Below are 24,808 nucleotides of genomic sequence, written 5' to 3' on the forward strand. Positions count from 1 at the left end.
ACATCTGGCAATAATACACGCCGGTTGTCAGGCGGGTTAATTCATCGTTTTGAATTTATTTCTTTAAATCTCCGCCCACATAAGCGTTTTAGCCATAGACTGTACAGCGTTAGCTCGGTAGCAGAACTAGTCCTCATTTTTTGCTGTGACTTCACGTGAAAACTATGAATATGGATGAAGATTAGTTCTGCTACCAGCTAAAACGCTTGAGTGGATGGAGATCATTTTTCTTTCCAAACGCTTTAAAAAAAATTAAAATGTCCAGTTTGGATATAGCCTGAAAATGCACTACAGTATAGCAAAAGTAACTAAGGTGGGTGGGGCATTGCAAATACTCTATGTGTCACTTCGGGCTCTGGGATGGGTCAAGGGCATTTTTTTCCCCACTATTCGAAATAAATAATCAACAGATAAAGCAATAATCAAAAATAATTGTTGGTTGCAGCTGTAGGGATCAAGAATGGCCAACGTGTCTTATTGCTAAAACTAATCCAAAGAGGCGATGCGGAAAGACATCGTCATCACCTTTAAGAGCCAACAACTGCCCGTGTCCCAGAGTTATTATGTGCCACGACATGAACCCGATGACTGTCTGCTCCATGTTTCGCAGACGAGTGGATCAGGATCCTGCAGGCCTGAGCCAGCCTCTCGGTGTCCCTCATCGGTAACAAAACAACCACTTCCTGTAGCTGCAGGAAGTGCTGAAGTGGCACAGAGTGTTTCTGAGTGAACTCATCGCCAGCATATAAGACTCGAGGGTTTAATTTGGCAGCACCTCGCAGGCTGGCATGCACGTGCACGAGTGTGCACACAAAGATACACACACACAGCTGGCAGAAGACTGAAGCGGAAATCCCAAAAATACATTCCCAGGGTTGTGCTGGGCAGATAAAGGTAATGCAATACGATGAGGTCATGGTGGGATTACCGTGAGATACTACACTGGCCCAAAGCATCATGGGAGTGAAGAAAGAGGAGGTGAAGTTATGGAAAGTAAAGGGTGTGGCAAAAACAGTGCGAGTCACTGGGTGTGTCTGTGTTTGTGTGTGGTTTAAAAGGGGTGGTGTATTTTGGTTTGATGAGTCGGAGAGACCGTTGTGAGCTGGCGGGTCACATAATAAATGTAATGCCTTTTTGTTTTACAAAATTCAAGATGTTTTCATTGTTCCGATATAGCAATATGTATGTTGGTTTATAATATCCGTTTATCTTTGTCTCGTGTTGAACCCCAGGAAGAATAGTCTTCACTACGGTGATGACGAATGGGGACCCTGAATAAACAATGAACAATAATATATCCACCGTCCTGTCCGGCCACATGACACTCACCAGCAGGTCCACGCTTTCTTTGCGTCCCAGGGATCCATGCTCCACCCTCTCGCTGCCTGGGGTGAGGATGTAGGGGCTCTGGCCGCCGGAGGGCTTCATGTTGGGCAGACTGAGCGACCGCAAGTCCTTCACACCCTGCTCCACCTTCAGCTCGTCACCTAGGCGCGCTGAATAAAATAAACACAGAGAGGTTGAGCAGTCTGGGGAAAAGGGAATCTTGTTAAAAAAAAAAAAACTTGCACAACCCTCAAACCATTATTTAATTATGATCTGTACGATATATCACTATGGTCAAAATACCCAGAAATTGCTTTCTTTTCCAGTTCACTTTTCTGTTTTGCTCTGAGCCACACTCGCTGTTTTTTTCTTGAAGGCTAACCTTTAATAGGCTCCGATAAGAAACACGAGGGAATAATACCAACCAAAACGGGACAAATGTGGACTTAAAGGTGCTGTAGGTAGGACTGTGAAGATCCAGGACTTTTGAAAATTTGAACATCAACAACTTCTCAGTTCCTCTCCCCCCTTTCCGCTAAAGCCCCAAACGGTCTCCTGAGCCCCTCCCCCTACAAGGGAGAATGAATGTGTGTGCATGAACAGTGATTGACACGCAGTTAGGACCACCCCCCCGGCCCTGATTGGTGCATCTGAACAGGGAGCGGTGGATTTTTGCAAATCACACTACAGGCTGTAGGTGCCAGAGGAGCCGGATTTCTTTTTCAATGACCTGCTTCATGTAGTTCTACTGGAACATAGGGTCAGCTTCAGCAAATATGACAGAAAGTTAGTTTTATAAGGGTTACCTACTGCACCTTTAAACATGTAATAAAATATTTCTTTGGCCACTAAGGGGGCAGCAGAATCAAGTTATTGACACAAAACTGACATTAATGTGGCAAACTTGTTATCAAACTGTTATTCTATTTACACATCCAGCCGACGCAGAGCAACATTATAATTCATCCTGAGCCGTGTTTCTATCCACCTGATGGATTCAAGTCTGTTTTTGGTCTCCAATAACTCCAGAGGGAAATGTCTGTCTCTTTAAATGTAAATGGACTGTTTTTATATAGCGCTTTTCTAGTCTTAACGACTACTCAAAGCGCTTTAACATAGTACAGGAACCATTCACCATTCACACACATTCATACACTGGTGGCCGAGGCTGCCATACAAGGGGCCACCTGCTCATCAGATAAACACTCACACACATTTACACTCCGATAGCGCAGCATTGGGGGGAACTCGGGGTTCAGTGTCTTGCCCAAGGTCACTTCGGCATGGAACCGCAGGTCCGATTGGCAGGCGACCTCTCTACCGCTTAGCCACAGCCGCCCGTGTTTAGCTGCTGAATGCTCCACTATGTTCCTCCCCTTTTACACCTTTACACGATGAACCGCTTCATGTAGCTGACGGAACTGTAGAGTGTGTGTGTGTGTGTGTGTGTGTCTGTGGAATTAGGTCCAGACAATTTATCTATATTCTTTATATTAATTTCATGCCTGTTTTTTCATGTATTTCAGGACTTTTTCATGTATTTTCAGGACTTTTGGAATTGCTCATAATACATATTTCTTTCTCTTCCATATATATATATATATATATATATATATATATATATATATATATATATATATATATATATATATAACACACATATACATACATACATACATATATACATACATACATACATACATACATATATATGTATACACATACACGCACATATAAGCCCCTAGGGGTTTTCTTAATCTCACCTGCACAATTTCTTTTTTTTTTCTTGTTGAGTTGCCTTGATTTTATTGTGCAAATAAATAAATGAAAATGATTACGAGCAACACCTTTCACACAGTAGTTATGCGATCCATTGGGAATACAAAAATACTGATTATAGCTGCTTTAATATCTGATAAAGCTTATGGGAGAAAAAATTAAGATTTGATTGAAAGGGTTAACAATATGGAAACAAAATAGAACAGAATATAAATTCTCAGTCATCGTCTTCATGAAAACCTCTAAACCCGTCCGACCACGTGCCTGAACAGCTGTGGAGCGTTTGCCCTCGACCTCCGTGTTTCATATAACCTCAGGCTGCGGTTAAGAGGTACGCCTCGGGAGGGGGACACTTTCAAAAGAATAGAAATTAGTCATGGCACTGGATCTCTTTTATGGAAGGCGGCCTTTGATCCACAAACTGCAGCAAGTGGAACTGCAGAGATCTCAGAGCAGAGGCACCATCCCCCAGTTTCCACTGAGGCATCATGGGAAAGAAAGCTAGCAAGGTAATCCTGCTGCTACTGCGTTATTAAGATTGGGAATCTTAAAGGCAGGGTTGGGAGCTATTTCCAATGTACACTTTTCTTATTTATTTTTTATTTTTTATTTATATATATATATAACTTCAGGGCTCTGAAAAAAGAGCGAAAAAGATCCGTCAATCTGTAGCTGCTGTAGTCCTGTGAAAACGCCCACCAATCAGTGCCTCGCAGTCCCGTTGGAAAGAACCAATGAAATGCCTCCTCGCCCCGCTGCACGTACTCCCCACCCGTGTACGAGCCTGAGCTCAGTGCGCGTCAGCGCCGCATTGCTAACAGTTTTAAACATTCGGTGTGATAATATTAGGGTTACACTTTACTTGAAGGTATCTACATAAGAGTGACATGACACTAGGGCTGGGCGATATGGAGAAAATCTGATATCACAATATTTTTGACCAAATACCTCGATATCGATACCGCAACGATATTGTAGGGTTGACTATTGGTGCTTTCACAACATATTTACACAATGAGATTTTTGATAAATAATCATCAGTAATGTGGATATAGTGACTAAGTGGGTAAAGGCAAATAATGGAACAGTTACAACAGTCTGGTAAGTTCAGAAAATGACATCACTTTACTGTAATGCAGCCTTTAAAACCAGGTGAAGACACCACTTATGCCATATTACGATATATATATATATATATATATATAAGACGATATCTACTCTCTTATCACGATATTGATATAATATCAATAAATTGCCCAGCTCTACACGACACTGTCATGAACGTGTCATAAACATTATAAACAAGTCATAAATGTTTATGATATAACGATTCTTTTAGCTTTCTAAAACTACTTTAGTAAGTAAATTACTTACTTGTCATTCGGTTTTTGTCATGACAAGTTATGGTTAGGGTTCATGTGTCATGACTGTGTCACGTCCTTTCTCCACTCTGCTCTGGAGCAGCGATACAGCGGTGCATGTGCACGTCTGTGTGTGGGCGGAGCCCCGAGGGCAGGGGGAGGGGTTGGACGGAGCCCCGAGGAGATGCTACTTTTTCAACATTATCAGCCGTGCTCTAGTGTGTGTGTTGTTGTTTTTTTACCTTTGACTTTCAGGTAGTGTCCTCCGAAACGGTAGGCCTCAAAGTTGAGGGACAGCGGCGTGTTGGACTGATCCAGGAACAGGTCGACCCGGGACAGCTCAATGCCGTTCCTCTCAAACACTGGACCTAGAACCTCTCTGTTAAAAAAAGAAAAAAAAAGAAAATCGATTCACATATGTATCGTGATTTTTTTTAAATCGGCGACTACATTAGATCAGTTTCTAGCAAAACAGAGCGAAAGGAGAAAATGCAGAAACTCATGTTATGTTCTTCTTTACAAATGAAGTAAAGGTCAGACTGACTGACTGACTTGTGATGAACAATTAGTTTTTAGAAATGTCTCATGATATATTGTCTCCAGAAGTGTATTATTCAACTTTTGTTTGTGTTAAAAGAAGGAAAAGGAAATCGCAATACTCAAAACTATCGAATCGCAATGCTTCTAGAATCGCAACAAATGAAAATCGCGATACAAATCGCCATCGCCACCCATGTATCATGAAAGCAGATCGCCCCAGCCCTAATGGTTCATGTCAAACTCTTGCAAAACAATGTATGTGTCCTCCTCTCTTACCTCAAGGTTTTCTTTTTCATCGCAGGTACAATTTCTGTGTTTATGTCCACGCTGAGATCAAACTTAAGGCTGAAGCACTCCTTACTGGGGTCCTGCAGGGGGAACAGACGCACTGTTAGTTTACACAGGTGGGGCCCGCCCTGGGCTCGGGCTGTATGTGTGCTCTCAGCAGATCCACAGGGGGAGGGGGGGGGGGCTCCTTCTCACTACGCTGCCTGACTCAGACACACAGCAGCCTGGGAGATAACATTCTGTTATGTCAGTGTTGCATGGAAGAAGGATGGCTGCTTTTGGGTTACACAACTCTTTGCTTGTATCGCGCACCATTTGTCAAAACGTAGGGCTCTACAAATAACTCGGGAGTCACGAAACAAGTGACAAATACCGTCAACCCATAGGATATAGCAAAGTAACGCACACCCAGGGGTTGATTTGAAGAAGGCCTTAGGGACAAAACGTTGTCAGAATATATAGAGATACGCATATGGAGCCAGAGTGTGCGACACTTTTTTTCTCATTTTCAAATACGGTTACACAACAAAAAAAACAGGGTTCATACACATTTTAACCAATACTTTTCCGGCAAATTTCCATGACTACGTATTCCTGAAAATGTCAGTCGACATTATACAATAAAAATAAAACAATTTTTTATGTTGCACCCTGCCTGCAGCCCCTGTATCTGTATGATTACTTACATCAGTGTGTCGTCTCCGTGGCTTCTTTTTCACCAACTTCATCCCCCCTGTTTTATGCTCCCTGCAAAAACAATTACACCCAAACACACACACACACACACACACACACACACACACACACACACAACACACACACAAAAACACACACACACACACACACACACACACACACACACACACACACACACACACACACACACACACACACACACACACACATCATTATCATACCTTTTAACATATCCAACATATGAGGAACTGCTTCATGTGACCATGGAGACGTAAAAAAAGAAGTGATAAAACTGTCAGGAGACACACAGGCATGTCATGGTTGTAATTTATCCTCCAGTGTGAAAAAGACAAGAGCTCTACTGACAGGCAGGAAAACATGCACACTGCAACGGAAGGGTTACCGACCCGCGCTCATTGCTCCCCTCGTCCTCTTCCTCCAGGTCAGAGGGGGGGCTGGTGCGCGGGGGACAGGAGCGCGTGGACACGTTCCGAGCCAGGATGGAGGCTGAAAGTCAAGAAAACACAGCAGTCAACCCTTCTGTTGGATCACAACTGCGGCAAACGTTACCATCAATCTTTCAATCTCTACTGTAGAGCAGGGGTGTCAAACTCTATTTCACTAAAGGGCCACACTGGAAAGGGAGAATCACATCAAGGGCCAAGCGTGTAGTTTATTGACATGCTTTTATTTCATGGAAAAAAAGTAAAATAGTTTTGACTATATCATTGCAAGTCTCATTTAGCCTTCTCGCTTACGGTTTGGTCCAAATAAAGCCATACAAAAGCCTGCAAAAAAAAAAGTTCCATGACCATCGTAGAATATGGCAAATCAGGTAAAACAAGGCATTCCGTTTACATTTTTAGAAGTAGGCTACCACACAGCTGACTGACAGCAACCTGTTTCGCAGCCTCAATATGCAAACTCTCTGGTTCTGTGGGGAATTTCTGAGTCTGCGTGTTGCGTAATTGCAGTTTGAAAACAGTTTCCTCTCTTTTTGGTTTGTCCCCCAACTGGAGGGGCCAAAATTTATTATGAACATGAATTGATATATGCAGGCCGGAACTGGCACGAATGAATGCAATACTCTAAGAAAAAAAAAAATTCAACAGTTCCACACTATCATCCCTTTCCGGAATCAGTATCCGTGTTGTCCTCGTATTGTGATCAGTATCTCTGATATATGTCCATGAAGCTGTTCCTTGTAACTCCAGAACTTGCCTGAGAATCCTCACGTTTTAACGTTTTTCGTGAGTATCAAAGTATAATATAGGCTAAAAGATAGGGCTCCAGTTGTAGCCTGGGGGCCCACAGTGTCAGACTTTGAAACCACCTGCATCTGGATAGTTTTAACTTCACAGTAGAACGTTGTTCCAATGAAAAATGTTCACAATGAGGTCTTTAGATTATTCGGAGTAACCGGATTGTTTTTATTTGGGACAGTTGACCAATCAGAACTTTGTAGGCAGGATTATGAGAATGACAACGTCATCTCCCGCTATACAATAAAGTGGCAGACTAAAATAAATCAATGGCAAACTCACCCGCCACCACCCCCCTGAACACAATGTCAGGTTGAATGAATGGGGTGAAACTAAATAGTAACGGATTGATTTTCTGGTTTAATTAGGACTCAAGGTAAGTGAGAAATATGTTTATTGTTGTTATTATTATTTGGATGAACAGACCCTTTAATAACCATCACAATAGGAGTTTAACTAAGGCTGCACGATATTAGGAAGGTATGTAATTGCGATTATTTTGACTGATAATGCGATTGAGATAGGATTCACGATATTGGAGGGAATGATAATTTTTGTATCATTATCCTCATTTTCGTTGAAAAATATTAAAATTAAATAATCTGTAGGATAGGATTTGTAGGCCGTGACGTCTCTGCAGCACCACAATACTTCATTCAGAATGGCTTGACACATATGTTGCCTTTTTTTTAGTTTTCTATACCGTTTGATTTTTGCCTTAAGATTGCACTATTTAGAATGTATTTATTGTATTGTATACATTACTTATCTTTTATCTCCTGTACTTTGGGTTGAAGATAAATGTATTTTCGATTCCTCTTTATGTCTGGCACATATTGCAGAATCAACAAAAAAAGTTGACTTGACAATTTCATATATGACAGTGTTTGGGTATGACATCACTGTGGGGGGGAGGGGTTACCCAAATAAAGAAACAAAGCGTTTAGTTTACCTTGAGGTTGTAAGTCAAATCGGGGGTGCCGGTCAAAGTGCATGTTGTCTGTGTTCTCCGAGTGGCTGAGCGAGTCACATGACTCGCACAGGTGAAGGGGGCTTTTGTTATTCAGGTCTTGGCAGTCTGGGTGGTGGCAAACCTAAACGCAGACACAGAGGAGAAAAAGAGGACAAGAGAAAGTCAAATCACATAACTGCCAAGTACACAAAGTCCCTGCCTTAAAATACAAAAAAAAAAATATACATTTCGGAGACTGGGCCAAAGTGAAAATGGTAAAACAGACTCTCTCTCTCACACACACACACACACACACACACACACACACACACACACACACACACACACACACACACACACACACACACACACACACACACACACACACACACACACACACACACACACACACACACACACACACACACACACACTAAACAGCTCCCTGGCTGACTATTGTTTCTGCCACAATTAAATATCCACAGAGGCTGCCAGGAGCATTCCTGAGGTTTGGTGACTCCCACCTTCCCGCCATCTGTCCCCCCCTCTGTGGGATGACAACTAATTGGACTTAAAGTTAGTTTTTCACCTTGTGTGCTGATCTGGGACCAGCTTACCCTCCCGTTAATCCAGAATCGTATTGTGAAACAATGAAACTGACCACAGGCTAGTTAACTGGGAGGCTTCCAGGCCGCGTAGCTCCAAAAGCTCCAGAGCCGAGGCGACAGGCAGCAGAAGGCTGCAGGATTAAGGATTTCTCTGTCTCGGCCCAGACAGATCCGACCCCCCCCACCCCCCTCCCGCTGCTCTTTCCCTCACCTCAGGAGTGTCCCTGCGTCCCCTTGCACCATCACCCACACCCAGCTCAGGAAGCGAGGATGTATGGGGAGATACAATGGTGGTCCTGCTAATGTACTTCCTGTCATTGTTCCCATGTACTCAGGAGGAGCAGCATGTCTGTGCATGTGTGTGTGTGTGTGTGTGTTTTTGTAAATGTGTGCACAACAGGGGTTGGAGTCCAGCTTTCATGTAAACACAACAACTATAGATATGCAAAAGCTAAGACGTCATCCCCTCAATAAAAACACTGTTATACAGGCCTGTCTGAAGTAAATATATTGTACTGCCACATGCTCTAGCTATACATCACAGAGTTGAAGTACAATCCAGTAACTCAGATTTCAATACAAATGACTCTCTCCGTCTCCACTCCTGGTACTCTACCGTCATATTCTGCAGATTGGAGCACGAGTCTCTCCCACTCCTGCGATCCGGCTCCATATCCATGCCAGCAGGCACCCAGGAACCCAATAAGCATCCAATTTGCCACTGCGCTGGCCTGCTTATTCACTCTGCACTGTCCCCCACGTCAAGCCACACTGACGAGCTGCCTTATTAATCCACTCCTCTCAATGTCTAGCCAGGTATAATCGCAGACTTTAAGGAGCAGGTTGCAGGGCTGGAGGAGGACAGAAGGAGGGAGGGACGGAAGGAGGGATAAGGTTATGGGAGGGTGAGGAGTCCCAGTAAAGATATAAAACCAAGGCAGGAAGGAAGAAGAAGAGGAAAAAGAAAAAGAAAAAAAAGGTCCATCTAGAAGCTATTCAGAAGCCCCCCCTAATCTTGCAGCCTAATTGGTGCCTGTGCTCTGTCAAAGCCATCCGATGGTCCTGCTGCGATTAAACAGCCTGGCTATGAGCGCCACAAGTCAGGGTCTTCTCCTCTTTTTCCCCCCCACTCTCCTCTGCCACCAACAGCACTGACTCCTCCCTTTCTCTCATGCACCCTTGGTCATTATATCCAGACAGAGCCACCAACCAACCAGAGAGAGGTTTTAAATAGAAAGAGACTGAGAGAATGGCTTTGTTTACTGGGACTGTAACAGGCTCTCCTCCAGTACGAACAACAGAATTTTAGGATAAGTCCAGTGTATTACAACTTGTGTCCTAATTCTCATAGCTAATTTCTAGCAGTCACGATAACGTCAAGAATTCAGTGAGAAATAGATTATTTTAAATACTCCCCAAAGTCACTGCACAACAGTGTAAACATAGTAAAGTAGTTGCTGAGATCTGGGAACACGGTGGCACCACTACAACAATGTGTGTGACATGGCAAGAAATGTATACGGCAGACAGACCGTTCAAATGTTAATATTACTGATAGGAATAATGGCCAAATCTATCAAAATAAGATCTGCAGCCACGCCAGTGGCTCCGTGACTCTGGACTGTAGACAGACTGTACTTTGGCACCTAAATGCTAGTGTCACGTGCTTGCATGCACACAATGACAATGCTAACATGCTAATGTTTATCTGGTACAACGTTTACCATGTTCACCATATCAGATTAGGGTTTGTGGCATGCTGACATTTGCTAATAAGCACAAAGTACAGCTGAGACCGACTGGAATACCATTGGCTCTGCAGGTAATTTGGTCGTAAAATGTTGGACAAATTTAATGGCAATGGCGCAAGAGGAAAAATCAGGGGAATCACCAAAGTCAGAAGGACTCATCTTTGGCGGGCCATAAATGTGTGTATAAAACATCGTGCCATTAGTTGTTGATATATCTCAACAACTACACTATTAGTTAATGCCCTGTTCCAGACTAACAGGGCATTAACTAATAGTGTAGTTAATACTCCCCAAAAGTCGATAGTTGTATATTTGTACAGATACAGTATATGCAATCTTGCCAAAAGTTTTTTTTTTTTTTTTTTTACATTAGTGTAAACAGAAAATAGGAAATATCCAACATCTGTGTGTCCCTGATAAACGGACAGTTAATCGCCATCGCTACAGTCTTCCTTTATTCTCATTTGGCAGTCCTGGTTGGCATAGGAGTCCGGTTCCGGTTAGCACCATGTCTTTGTGCCGCTGCACGCAAACTTAAAGGAACACGCCGACTTATTGGGAATTTAGCGTATTCACCGTAACCCCCACAGTTAGACAAGTTGATACATACCCTTCTCATCTCCGTGCGTGCTGTAACGCTGTCTGACGGCTCCAGCATTAGCTTAGCCTAGCACAGATCCTGCAGGTGAATGATTCCAGTAATCCTACTGCTCCCAATTGTGACAAAATAACGGCAACATGTTCCTATTTACATGTTGTGATTTGTAGAGTCACAGCGTGTACAAAAAACAACCGTAAACAAACCGGAAACTATATTCTCAGACAGGCTTGCTGCGAGCATATCACTCCGCCCAAGTACTATATTCTTCCGCCTGAGAATATAGTTCCCGGTTTGTTTACGGTTAGAAGATGGCTGTGTCTCATGTTACGTTGTTTTTTGTACACGCTGTGACTCTACAAATCACAACATGTAAATAGGAACATGTTGGCGTTATTTTGTCACTTATTTGGAGCAGTAGGATTACTGGAACCATTCACCTGCCTGTTCTGTGATGGGCTGATGCCGCTGGAGCAGTCAGACAGCGTTACAGCATGCACGGAGATGAGAAGGGTATGTATGGACTTGTCTTACTCTGGGGGTTACGGTGAATAAGCTAAATTCCCAATAAGTCGGCGTGTTCCTTTAAGTCACACAGAACAACTTGTTTACCCGCCCACACCACCCCCTGCTGCATATCTGTATGTATTTACACACATATATGATCCACTGCCATTACTTCATGAATGCCCCATGTTAATTATTTGAATAGTTGACTATTCTGTGAAAACCCCTAGTCTGGAACAAGTGGTGTGTTCTACTGTTTTTTTTAACAAACTGAGGTCCTGTTCAGTCTTGTGCTCATTGAGTAATGACTACAGCAAAGGAGGATAATGGAAACAGTGTGAAAACTCAGGTCATTTCTCAATCGTTGCAGTTGATGACATTTATGACACGTTGCAGGTACAGAGAAGTAAAGTGTCTCACCCCCGACTGAGTCACTGAGCTTGATTTACAGCCGGAGGACCACGCTGCCAAAGAGACAGCTTCAGGGCAGAAGCAAACAAGTCACAGAAATCTGTTACAACATCGCCTACATATGCCTCTCTGAAGTCAACGTCAGCGCGCGTGCGTGCACATTTCGGTGCAGCAGAGTCAAAAGCCCCATCGCACAGAGGTGCTATGTTCTCCATGAGGTGTGGAGACAGACAGCCGGGCCAGAGAAATACGAGCAAGTCAGATGCCATATTTAGACAATAGCTAGGATAGGTAGGCCTGCCTCACTATCCAGTTGGGGCGTTCACATTCCAGCTGAAAATATCTGACGCTTTAGCCAAGACAAACGAGTGCATCACAGGATGAAGAAAAGGCTCAAAAAGCACCAAACAAAAAAAAAAAAAAAAAAACTCAAACAAAGCGTGTAATCTTACATCAAAGACAGATACTTGAAAATATGACCCTAAAATAACTTCAGCTCAGGATATGTGCAACAGGGATTTTTGCAATACTCAACATTCCTATCAATGAGAGGGATGATTGATACTTGGGTACGAGGACGACCAGACTCGGCCCGTTTCTGGATCAGTTTTCCTAGAACGAAGAGGAGTGCGAGAGTGAAACTGACTGTGAGGGAATGTGAGCGTGCGGGACAGCTGACAGGAGGCCACGCGTGCCTCGTACTGAGTGTATGATTGCTGTGATACAACATGTGTCATGTGAGTGTGTGTCGCGTGTGTCTGGCCAGATTAGTGGAAAGGTTCGGGGGGTGGGCACAAGTGACTATAGATGAACACACACACACAAAGCCCCACCTTCCTCCCCCTCCCCAACAGCTGAGAACACACACCGACCCCACGGCGGCCCTTTGTCTTGGGTTAGCACATCCAATGCCACGTGGCACCTGCTTATGGACCCTTGTACGTACGTACACACACACACACACACACACACACACACACACACACACACACACACACACACACACACACACACACACACACACACACACACACACACACACACACACACACACACACACTATTTCTTGGCCAGCTCTCTGTGTCATCCATGAATAAAAGGTATTCTTGTGCGGAAGTAGATAAGTGAAGTCTTCTGCTTGAAGACAGGAAAGGGGAGAGAGAGAGAGAGAGAGAGAGAGAGAGAGAGAGAGAGAGGGGACGACATGCAGCAAAGGTCCACGGGCCGGATTCGAACCCGGGCCACTGCCAAGGACTCAGCCTACATGGGGGGCGCACACCCTGGGTTGCCCCATGACTGATGTCGTCCGAGGTGAATCAGGATTCTTACCTTTACCTTTATCGTTCAACCTCGGCACGCAGACATATGAAGGCAGCACACTCTAAAGCACTTACTGCAGCCACTGGCGCTGACTAACGTCACACAGCTGATGCTAAAGACATTAAACTGGGGAACCGTTATTAACTTCAGAGTCAAATGTCTTAAACGTGATTTATAATTAAGGATGGGACTTGTGGCTTTTGGAGCAACAGCCTGGCAGTTCAATTTGGCTGCGACATCCTCACCACGGTCACAATTTTGTCTCCCAAGGACAATTTTTTTTTAATACGTTTGGACTGCCTGATGCATCCTCGCTGGGAACAGGAAAATCTGTGGGTAATCAGTCTCGGTGTATGAAATTATACGACGCGGTGATACATTCAAACCCGGATTACGGATCCGATGGGATACGATATTCAATGTGCTCTGAAGAGCAGGCAAAGAATCTGCTCAGTAACGATCCCTCGATCTCCAAAATTGTGCTGGATCAGACCATCCTATCTGTTTCCAAATTTACTGCATCCCCCCCCTCCCACCTAAAACTGCACTCAGCCCTCCTCCGGAACAGCTTGTCCTGCCAGAGCACACCTAGCACTTGTGTAATAGCATGCATCACCGTGTGCATGTGTGCGTGTTTGAAGAGTGAAGGGCGGGGTGTATGAACCATAGGCTGCAGTTTCTCTCACAGCCGAGAGTGCCATGGTGTCTTCAGAGATAATAGGCTTTCCTTGTTCGGTTGCGTAAAGCTTGACAGAGCTGGAGTTCAATAGCATTTTATCGAAATCTGAATCACTTATCAAATCTAAATCGGGTTTACTTTTCAACATCTGTAAGTAACTGAAATTCAAAGATTCAATTTTGAACCGTACCGCAGCTTGTTGGCAGGTTTTTTGTGATTTTAGCAAAAAACTGTAAACGGGATGAGCAGAACAGAATATGGAATACTGATTAAATGCATTAGCTGTATCCTACTGACTCTTACGCTTTGTCTCTAGTTCGATGAAGAACTGTTTTGATAGGATAGGATTCCCCTGATGCGGACATAATGCAGTCAGCTAGATTATTTCTGTAGCGAAGAGGAACCACTCTGTTGTATTGAACTCACGGTTGGTAGTGTCTTTTCACTCACAAACGTTGTCCTTGTGTAGCCCCATTGGTCCCAGATGGTTCCCATAGAGAAGCTCACAAAAGGTGAGATTTATGCTTTTATTGGAGAGAGAAAAGACTTTAAGGATGAGGACTAAGTGGTTGGTTTGGCAAATGTACATCTGGTTAACCGTCCCACCTCCGTTAAAGAGCAGGGAAGTCATTGCCCTGAGCTTTTCTATGGGAACAATGGACACCGCTAGGCCCAGTACAGACACCAGCTCGAAGAGAGCACATTAACCAGACAGTTTTATTTTAGACATTATGGAATCAACTAGGGATGCACCGAACCCTGATTTTTGGGGTTCGGCCGAACACCGAATGTACTGGTTAAGATTCTGTATGTAATGTACCTAAAGTTGCTGCATTTTGGCTCCTGCCTGTAGATTCCTTTGTGCACAACTCTTATTCTTTCGGCTGTTTCATACGCAAATGTTTTAACAGCGGCGATGCTGCGTATTGTTTAGGGTCCTTGCCACCACGAGACAAATGTAGCTGGACTTGAATGGCTTTCTTTTGACTGAAAGTACTGCCAAACAACACTTTCTGCTCACGAGTTCCATTTTCACTTTCTCACAGTCTACCGTATTGAACAATCCACCTACGTAAACACCTTCCCGTAGTCAACGGCGCCGTCATTACGTCAACCAGCGTAGCGTGCACAGTGCAAGCGTAGGGTTCGGTTCGGTAGAAACCGAACCCCGTCAAAAAGCCCAATATTCGGCCGAATCCGAAGCCTGGATTCGGTGCATCCCTGGAATCAACGGTTAACAGCTACAGCTGATATAATCCGATGTTGGGGATTGTTATCAGTGCAAGCAACGCTCAGTGCATGCTCAAAATGAGACGCTATGTTTTTTACATTGCGCTTGTCTAATAAAAAAAAGAGGAAGGAGAGCTAAAAGTTCAATAAGCAATTTGTTGGCGTCAGACCTTAACAAATCTAGGTAACGAGGACTGCTTCCAAAATGGAATCGACTCTTGGAAACCAACTCTATTGTGGGGGTCGGGAAAAAAAATATTTTGTGTATTGTGATATATTTTTTTTAAGTTTTAGAATTGATTCTTTTCCCTAGAATCAATATATTTTTTTTATACCAATGATTCACCTAGATATTTTCTGTTCATACGGTACCGCTGACGTCGACTACATCATAACAGTTTTTTGACCGAAAGCAGAAAATCCATGTTATGTACCTCTTTACAAATGAAATAAATGTCAGACTGACTGACTGACAAACAATCACTCATGATATATTGTCTCTAGAAGTGTATTATTCAACTTTTGTTAAAAGAAGGAAAAGAAAATCGCAATACTATCGAATCGCAATACTTCTAGAATCGCAATAAATGAAAATCTCAATGATCCCATGTATCGTGAAAGACTCGGGACAAAAGCATATCGTACCATCTCTACTCTCTTAGGTAGAGAAATGAATGTCAACACAAGACAATGACTAGCCAACCAAATGTTAATGATGATAGGTGAGACCTAAGAGGGAGAGCTGGCCAAGAATGGAAATACGCTCCAGCTTCAGCTTTCAATAAAGCCTTTATCTGCTGGTGTGTGTGTGTGTGTGTGTGTGTGTGTGTGTGTCAGACTGTAAGTATGAGCGTGTGGAGGGGTGGGGCTGGATTTGGGAGGTTGGGGTTGTTAACGATCCTCACGCAAATCTACTGCATCTTATGAAAAACATTCTGCAAAAGAAGAAAAAAAAATCTTATCTTTTATTGACATATTGTGAAAACAGGAGTTCCCACACATGTATTGCTCCATAACACTCTCTCTCACACACACACACACACGCGCAGCTGTTTGTCATAGTGGTGCCCACACCCACAGAGCAAACTCCATTCCCCGTCATTGTTCCAAGCAACCATCATCAGCCTCCACTGTCTCACACACACACACCACACACACACACACACACACACACACACACACACACACACACACACACACACACACACACACACACACACACACACACACACACACACGAAAACATGAAATCAAAGCAAACCTGAATCAACGCAAAACACAACAGTGTGATTAATTATTGGGGACAATGGAGAACACCGTTTGGTTAAGTTGAGCTCAAACCGTGTTGTTTGGGCCAAGAAACTGTCCGACGCAGAAAGGTCTCAGTCTTTGTTGAGACTGTGGGTGACATCCAGCTACACTGTGTTTAATTACCCGGGCCAACTTTAATGCTTACCATTACTCCACTCTTACAGAAAAGCCGGTCTTTAGAAAGGTCCTGTCCTAACACGAAAGTCCTCACTGATTTTGGCAACTGGAGGAGATTGTCCTCAGCAGTGAGTTAAGTCAGCGCTGACGCCGCTCCTCATCAGTCACGAGGGGGACTGGAGGAGTCGGCACACATGGCTTCAAGTCAACCTCTAGTCTTACCTCTAGTCATCTTTTCTTTCAAAAAGAATAGGTTTATTTGATAGGGCACCTTTCACAGACAAAGTCACAAAGTGCTTCCCATGAGAAATTGTTAAAATAAGACTCAAACAGTAAAATGAGCAAGCAAAAGAGAAATAAAAAAAATGAAGACTTAAAAACACAAGATTAAAAACCAGTTTAAACACGTTGAGTCTTCAGCTGCTTTTTAAAAGCATCAACAGAGACCACAGAACGTAAGACCAAAAAAAACAAAACAGCCTGGCCTGTTTTTTTTAATTCTTTCTCTCACAGAGAAACACACCAAAAATGCATCCCAGTGAACACACCTACACACGAAATTGATTGGTTAGCAACCAGACGAGGCAGAGTCATGCACCGTCTTGTTCAAATAGTCAAAGTGCAGTGAAGTCAGTCAAACATCCAGACAGACTTTCGGTTAAGAGACACTCATACCCGTCTATAACATCAAACTAATCAAAGACACAAGTACACATCATCAGTGGTTCATCGTCTACAGCTAATGGGGAAGACAACTACTGTCTCCTTTCCACAGACTGGTAGGCTGACCTTTGACCGGTGCATACATCAATGCAGTACAGACCAGAGTGCATAGACTATACAAACAGAGTAGTACCAAACCATGTCTAATGCAAATAAAGCTAAAATAGTTCTCAAGCTCATTTTACTGTAGTCTCGCATTGCCAGACCTTCCTCCACAGCGCTGCGGAGGAGGGTCTGGCTGGTCCACACAGCATTCCGGGATGGGAGAAAAACGGGCTCTGGTTTAATGGCATTTCTTAAAACCAATCACAATAGTCATGGGTGGTGCTATGCTATGCTGAGAAATACTGACAAAATCAAAATGTCGCAACTTGTATTAACTGATCCCTCTATATCCATAATATGATAGTATTTTGAAGATGTGCTGGGTGTTTCCAGAAGATATTTAGATACACGAAATGTAGAAGAAACCATCATCGTCGTCATCATCCCATTATTATTCAATTAGTCAACAAATTATTTATCTATAAATGTCAGAAAAGGAGAAATTCCACAAGGTGTCATGTCCAAATCCCTTTTTCTTTTTTAATGATTCATTCTATTTTATTATAGTTTTGGACACATAAAAAAAAAAAAAAAAAAGATTTCATAATATACAAAATAAAGAAAAGTTGTCCATCCTAACATCAGATAAGCTAGAATCTTCAAATGTTTGGCTTTTTTATTTTCTTAAATCAATTAAAACAGTTATTTAAGTTGTTGCAAAATAACAGTATTAATGCCGATATGTGTTGCGTTTTGCCAGATTAGATCAATATTGTATAACAACACACATCTTCTCAATCCGCCAATCAGACGCGGTCAGTTACTTTCTCTCCAGCCACTCACCTTCTTGCATACAACTGTGCTGTCAAGACACTGGTTAGTTCTTAACTGCAACAAACAATATCTGCTACTGCATTACATAGGGCTGCACAATATATCAACTGCAGCAATAAATACATCGTGAAAGGCTGCGACATATTGCGAAAGAGATTTTTTGTGTCAGTTGAAAGAAAATAGCAGAAAACGGCACATTCAAATGTAGCTGTCTTTCTTTGGTGCCTTTCATATTCAATGCAATGCTCAATTTGTTCAATAAAAGAATGTTGGGAATGATTTCCTTTCATTTGTTTAAAATTCAACAAGCAATTTGTTGTATTTTAGCAGAATACTAAAAGCAGCAGAACTGAGTACACTTTAAGATCTGTTTATTTAATCCCAAGTAATATTGTTGGCGCGATATTCAACAATGTTTTCGCATATTTTCCTCGGATTGTGCAGCCCTAGCATTAAGCAGGATTGATTGTCAAAGCGCTAAATGCCTGCAGAGCGAGCGTGCTTTTCATCAAGCCGAGCTGACAGACACTGACACCGGGTCAAACTCTGCTACATGTTGCTATTTTTTGCTACCTTTTTTCTTAAAAGCCAATTTTGTTTTTCCTCCTGGGAGCAGAGCCCACGGCCCCATATGTGAGTGCTGGAGAGGGCCTGCTTTCCTAAACATTACGCAGGGTTGCCGTTAGCTGAGGCCCAGCAGGTGGGATTAAAACCAGCGCCCAGTGAGGCTGCAGCAGATCAAAGGGGGAGCCTGGGCAGGCCTGTCCCCCGAGTCTGATTTATTTTTCAATAAATAAGGAGTGCATCTGTTGAGGAGTGGCATGGGAGAGAGCCGCCGCCGCCGCACACACGCTCGCTTTCTTCTGCCGCCATCTGTACTCTGGAGAGAAGGAGAGCCAGGGCATTGTTTTTTTACTGTGGCTGTTATGCAACAAAACTGCCTGCCTCACCGCATGCCTGTTACCTATTAACCGACTCTCCCTTGTTCTGGTACCATACAGTCCTGACGCAGTTCGCCCACATGTGGATGTACTCTTACAGAGGCACTTGTTGTTTTTCATCCTCCCAGGAGAGAGCAAAGTGTGTGTGTGTGTGTGTGTGTGTGTGTGTGTGTGTGTGTGTGTGTGTGTGTGTGTGTGTGTGTGTGTGTGCGTTCACTCCCTGCGCGTCAAAAAGCTACACTTGGTCATGGGCCTTTGGCGTTTGTTACTGACGCAAAAAAAAACCTCTCCTTTAGCGTCTAGCCATTTGGGGTCCTATTTAGACGCGCTTGGGCGGGACTCTTGGGCGTCACTTTCTGACTGGGTCGGGACGTACGTTTAACTGACATGCGGCACAAGAACGGGACGGTTTTAGGTTTAGGAAAAGATTACCAAATGTACGTTTCAGCGACACGCGGGACAACAACGGGACACGAACCCTGGTCTCTTGGGCGAAACGTCCTGTGCTGTTTGACCCATCCACCACTCAAACCTTCCTTCCTTACGTGGATTTCCGGTCTTTCATACTACTCGCTAGCGTTATCGCTCTAAATACTATGTCATCCGACAGCGCCGCGGTCAGGCTGTTCCATACAGGTGCTAAAGGGTATTATTAGCTAAAACGACAACTGACAGATTTCATCAGCTAGCTAACTAGCTAGCTAACTCATGTTTAAAACTACACCTACAAAAAGGGTCTGAATATATACTTGAAGGGCGCCTGGTTAGCTCACCTGGTAGAGCGGTTGCCCATATATAGAGGTTTACTCCTCGACGGAGTGGCCGCGGGTTCGACTCCGACCTGCGGCCCTTTTCTGCATGTCATTCCCCCCTCTCGCTCCCCTTTCATGTGTAAGCTGTCCTACACAAATAAAGGGCTAAAATGCCCCAAAAAGAATCTTAAAAATAAATAAATAATAATAATCTATACTTGAAGGCTACATACTATAATGCTAAAAGGGCGAGGCTAAGGCTACACGTCTCAGGCAAAAAAAAGTAAGCATCCCAACCGGCTGATGATCCATGTAGAAGCCATAACAATACAGTAGAGTATTGTAAACAAAAATGTAATTAATCCTTGGGTTACTACTGTAGGCAGTGAGAGACCTAGCTGGGCATGCTAGCATTTACGGCTTTCCTTAGAGCAGATAAACACACCGTTGAATCCATTTCGTTGCACGGTTATTCTTGCGTTTTTTGGGTTTTCCAGGGAATAAAACCCTCCAAACACTTTACATACCAACAAGTATTGCTCTGTTTGGACCAATTAAACACTTGGAGAAAGTTACAGTTGCTAAGCCATACGACCAACATTACTCAGTTTATCTGAATCACTTTATTTGGGGGTAAAACTGAAAGTAAGTGCAACCGTAAAGTAAGTGCAACCGTAAAGGTGGTAAACCGTAAACCGTGAAGTACGTGAACAGTTTGGGTAATGTTTGGCTTTTGTTTCATCTTCAAAACAACTTTGTATGATCCGGTTTTCCCAGATCTCAGTAATTAACTTGGCACGTCCAACAATACCATTACCACAAAATCCAAGTTGTGATAAATCGGAAATATGATTGGAATTACCACCCACCCAAAAAAAACCATATCAGATCAGTATATCCGACTCATTCAAGACTCCGGCCCATCAGTTTGTGTGACTAATCTGCTTGTTCCATGGCATTTGTATACCAGAAAGACCACAGACTGAGTTACTGTACACAACATTTCATAATGTCCTCCTCTGCACAGTGACACATGATGGATGGGGACGGTTTTTCCCAGATTACTCATGATAGACATTAAGGAGAAATGGGCTCATTTTGTATTATTAAACAAACACACTTTCATATTCATGCTGCAACACAGCAGAAGCTATTTTCCTCTTTGGCTAACGAGTATGCAAATTACAGTTGTGTTGACTCCCAAAATCTCTAGTGAATCACGGTCCTGATGGGGCATCAACACCGCCTCCATTATCTTTTAGTCTCTGGCCGCCACTATCACATACAGCAGAGTACTACGGAAACGTGGTGAAATCAGACACCATCCATCGACAGCACAGACAGGCACTCCAGGTTTGAGCAACTGCCATAAAAAAAAAAAAACAACAACTCAGGAACAAACATGCTCGCAGGGAATACAGTAACTAATGTTCTTGTGAAGCAGACTATGCATTCCAGTGAAAGGTATGTTTCAACACGCAAGCCAGTGTTTGCCCACAAAAAATATTACCTCCTCATCTTCCACAACTAATTTTCCTATTGGACAACTGGATATGGTCGCATTTTTTTTTTTAAATGCAAGCATACATGGAAACTGCAACAATTACAGGCAACTGTAACCCTAACCCTATTTTAATTGTATTTGGAAATAATTCTTTAAGCAAAAGTGAAATTTTCTTAAATTGTTTTTCGATCTACTTCAGCAGAAACATAACTGACCCCAACACCCCCGCAGCAGAGTCAAATATTTACATGACACATGACACACGCTGAAAAACCAAAACACAGTTTGGGGTGATCAATAGGACTACAGAAGAAAAGCACCACTCACCAGCAGCTGGTCTCTCTCTCTGCTCTAACAGAGAAGTCAAGTGTACGGACTGCTGTCTCAGGCAACTTTGGCTGGACTGTGACGCAACCAGCCTTCTTATCCATAGCTTCAGGGCAGGAGAAGAGATAGGAGGGTGGTGAACAAGACCAAAAAAGGAGGAAGTGAAAGGGGGGGGAACAACCACTTCCTATTTGGGATAAAGAATATTGAAAGGAGAGAACTCCTGTTGGTGCCAGTGGGTACCAGCTGGTCTGTTCATATAAGAAATAGATATGAAATATGCAGACAAAAGAAGAAAAGCAGACTGCACAGATGTGAATGTGCCTACCTTCACAGCCTCACACAGACAGAAGTCCATCGACAGAAACTGAATCGGCAACTGTTTCGATAATACATTTTTTTTTTTTTTTTTACCCTCGTTTTACAATATCATCAATTCAATATCTTTGTGTTCTGGCGGTCGAACAAAAAAAACGGCATTTGATGAAGTCGCCTTGTCGTTTCTCGCGGTATTCTGATGCTTCGTAGACCTGACAATCAATCAATTCATTGAGATTAAATCAATGATGAAAACAAGTCCTACTCTAGTCCTGCTATCCTTTGCTTTCACACAGAATGAACGGAAACCGCAACAAGACATGACATAGTGTTTCTCCAGCAACATACTCTTAGCACTTCATATATTCTATATTCTTTAATAAAAATGCCGTCACACTAGAATACAAGAGAAAAGATTGGGTTTTTTTTACATTATATTTACCTACCATAAAAACACTCCACTTCCCAGGAAAGGCAACTCGTTTGAATTTCAGTGGAAGAACCAATCAATATCTCCAATAGACAGCAGGTGGGGAAAGTTTTAGTCCCAACCCGGATCGAACTTGCTCTTGCTCTTGCTCTTGCTGTGTGTGTGTGTGTGTGTGTGTGTGTGTGTGTGTGTGTGTGTGTGTGTGTGTGTGTGTGTGTGTGTGTGTGTGTGTGTGTGTGTTATAAAAATAAAACCGATCTTCGGGGTGAAAACAGCGGATGGAGTTAATCTAAGAGGCCAAAGAACATGACAGACCTGAGAGGCTCGCTCTGTTTACTACAGCAGTCTACTGGGACATAAACAGACACTGAAAACCATCAACCACGCCTACCTGCTCAATCACACTCCCACAAGCTCACACACATCCTGGCTGACTCATGTCAACTCCCACTGAAAGTGAGCTCTTTTCTCCTGAGTTTTTTTTTTTTTTTTTTTCATCTGACGTACAGTTCCGGGATATTTTGGCTGATCCAGATGTAAACCAATACTTTTTTTTTTTGTTATTCATGTCATGTGCTAAACTCTCCTGCTCGACTTAGTACGTCATTTGAACTTTGACTCCGGGGCGACATTAGGGTTAAACCAGGGCGTTTGGGTTTCTTCAAAAGTGCTAACCGGGGTCACAGTGGGAAGTAAATGTGTTCAAACACAACCAACACGTGAACAGTACAATACACATATTTATATAACCACGCTCAGTTTACCTTCTGTTCAGTCCGGATCAGTTTTGAAATTAAAAAAACAGATTAAAAAAAAAAAAAAAAAAAAAAAGAGTTCAACAAAATACCGGATGTTCCATTACTGTATGAAAAAATAAATGCCTTTGGTGTGGTGTAGTGGTGAAACGATGCGTCGCTTAAAAGATTAGTCAATTGACAAAGAATTTATTTAATTTATCTATTAATACTTTTCCAAAGGGGAAATCCACAAGAGTTATTACTTCTTAGGGGCTGGCTACATTACACACGTAATGTAAACTACGCTTCCACTATAATCAATGAAACTGGCTACACCGGACATGAGAGCGGCGCGTATGCTCCTCAGAGATCCGCTCTACAAGCATAAAAAAAAAAAAAAAAAAAAAATAGGACAGTCTATTTATATTTTTGACGAGAGGTGTGTGCGACCCTTTTACACAGAAATGGATCATAAAGTGTCTATATTTCTTTTAAATTAAACTAGGGATATACAGGAAATGGCTTAATGACTGTCGGTGAGCGTATGGCAGTTTGGTTTTGAGAGTTTCTGCTTTTATTTGTCGTTTGCCCCACCTGCGTCCTCTGATACGAGCTGACAGCAGACTGACGTTTTCACAGCGCCGTGCTGGCTCCAAAAAAACGGAAGAAACAACAACGATCCCAAAGCAAACGCTCTCATCATGTTTACTGAGGTAATAAATCAAGGCAGAAGTAGAGTCATTTCCCCCTAGATTTCTATAGAAACAGATGTCATTATGGAGCCAGTTGAGTCACCCCTGCTGGAAATTAGAGAGAATACCAGGTTTAAGGCACTTTCGCATTGGCTTTACTTCTCAGACCCATGTGCTGCTGCTTGGAAATAACCCTGGAGCTTTTGCTTGAAGACTACACATTTACAACAGAAAGCCTCAATTTAGAGCTTCAACGATTGATTGATTAACTGACTTGTAGATCAAGAGATAATTAAATCAGCTATTTCAATCAGCAACTATTTTGATAATCAATGAATGGGTGTAACGAAAAGATGCCAAAAATATACAAAAGATGCCTCTCAAATATGAGGACTTGCTGCATGCGGTTATCATATATGATAAAAAAATATTTAATATTATTTTGGTTTCGGACTGCCGGTTGGCTAAAACAAGCAATTTAAGGACACTACTTGGAGCCTTGATGTTGTACACGGCTTAACGATTAATTTATTAATTGATTAATTGAGAACATAATTTCATCAATAATGAAAATAATAGCTGCCCTACTTGCGTTACAAACTGAAGGTGTCGAGTTTGAAAGACGCTGACATCTGCCAAGCGGGGAGGGTCTAATGAAGAGACCCAGAAGGATTTTTAAAGCTTGGGACTAAAAGTCGAGATATCTCGGCCTCCGAGGATTCTTTTTCTAATCTGTCTCTCAGAAGTCGACCAACTTCACAGAGATGTA

At 42.8% G+C, this 24,808-nt stretch overlaps 1 protein-coding gene across 5 annotated transcripts in view; it reads right to left on the reverse strand.

Moving 5' to 3' along the window:
• Positions 1-24,808, reverse strand: part of plekhg5b (pleckstrin homology domain containing, family G (with RhoGef domain) member 5b) — a 91,856-nt gene that overhangs the window by 26,744 nt on the left and 40,304 nt on the right. For 2 of the 5 annotated variants that reach the window (XM_039799968.1, XM_039799971.1), the window contains exons 3-8: positions 8,205-8,346; positions 6,398-6,497; positions 5,981-6,041; positions 5,283-5,374; positions 4,709-4,845; positions 1,330-1,496 (exon numbers count right to left, since the gene is read on the reverse strand). In XM_039799968.1, the coding sequence (XP_039655902.1) occupies positions 1,330-1,496; positions 4,709-4,845; positions 5,283-5,374; positions 5,981-6,041; positions 6,398-6,497; positions 8,205-8,346 (699 nt within the window). Of the gene's footprint in view, positions 1-1,329; positions 1,497-4,708; positions 4,846-5,282; positions 5,375-5,980; positions 6,042-6,397; positions 6,498-8,204; positions 8,347-9,428; positions 9,664-21,862; positions 21,946-22,626; positions 22,949-24,808 lie in introns of those variants that run through there. The other 3 variants (XM_039799969.1, XM_039799970.1, XM_039799972.1) reach the window with 3 other exon arrangements.

This window comes from Perca fluviatilis, chromosome 5, assembly GCF_010015445.1.
Source record: "Perca fluviatilis chromosome 5, GENO_Pfluv_1.0, whole genome shotgun sequence".
NCBI lineage: Eukaryota > Metazoa > Chordata > Actinopteri > Perciformes > Percidae > Perca > Perca fluviatilis.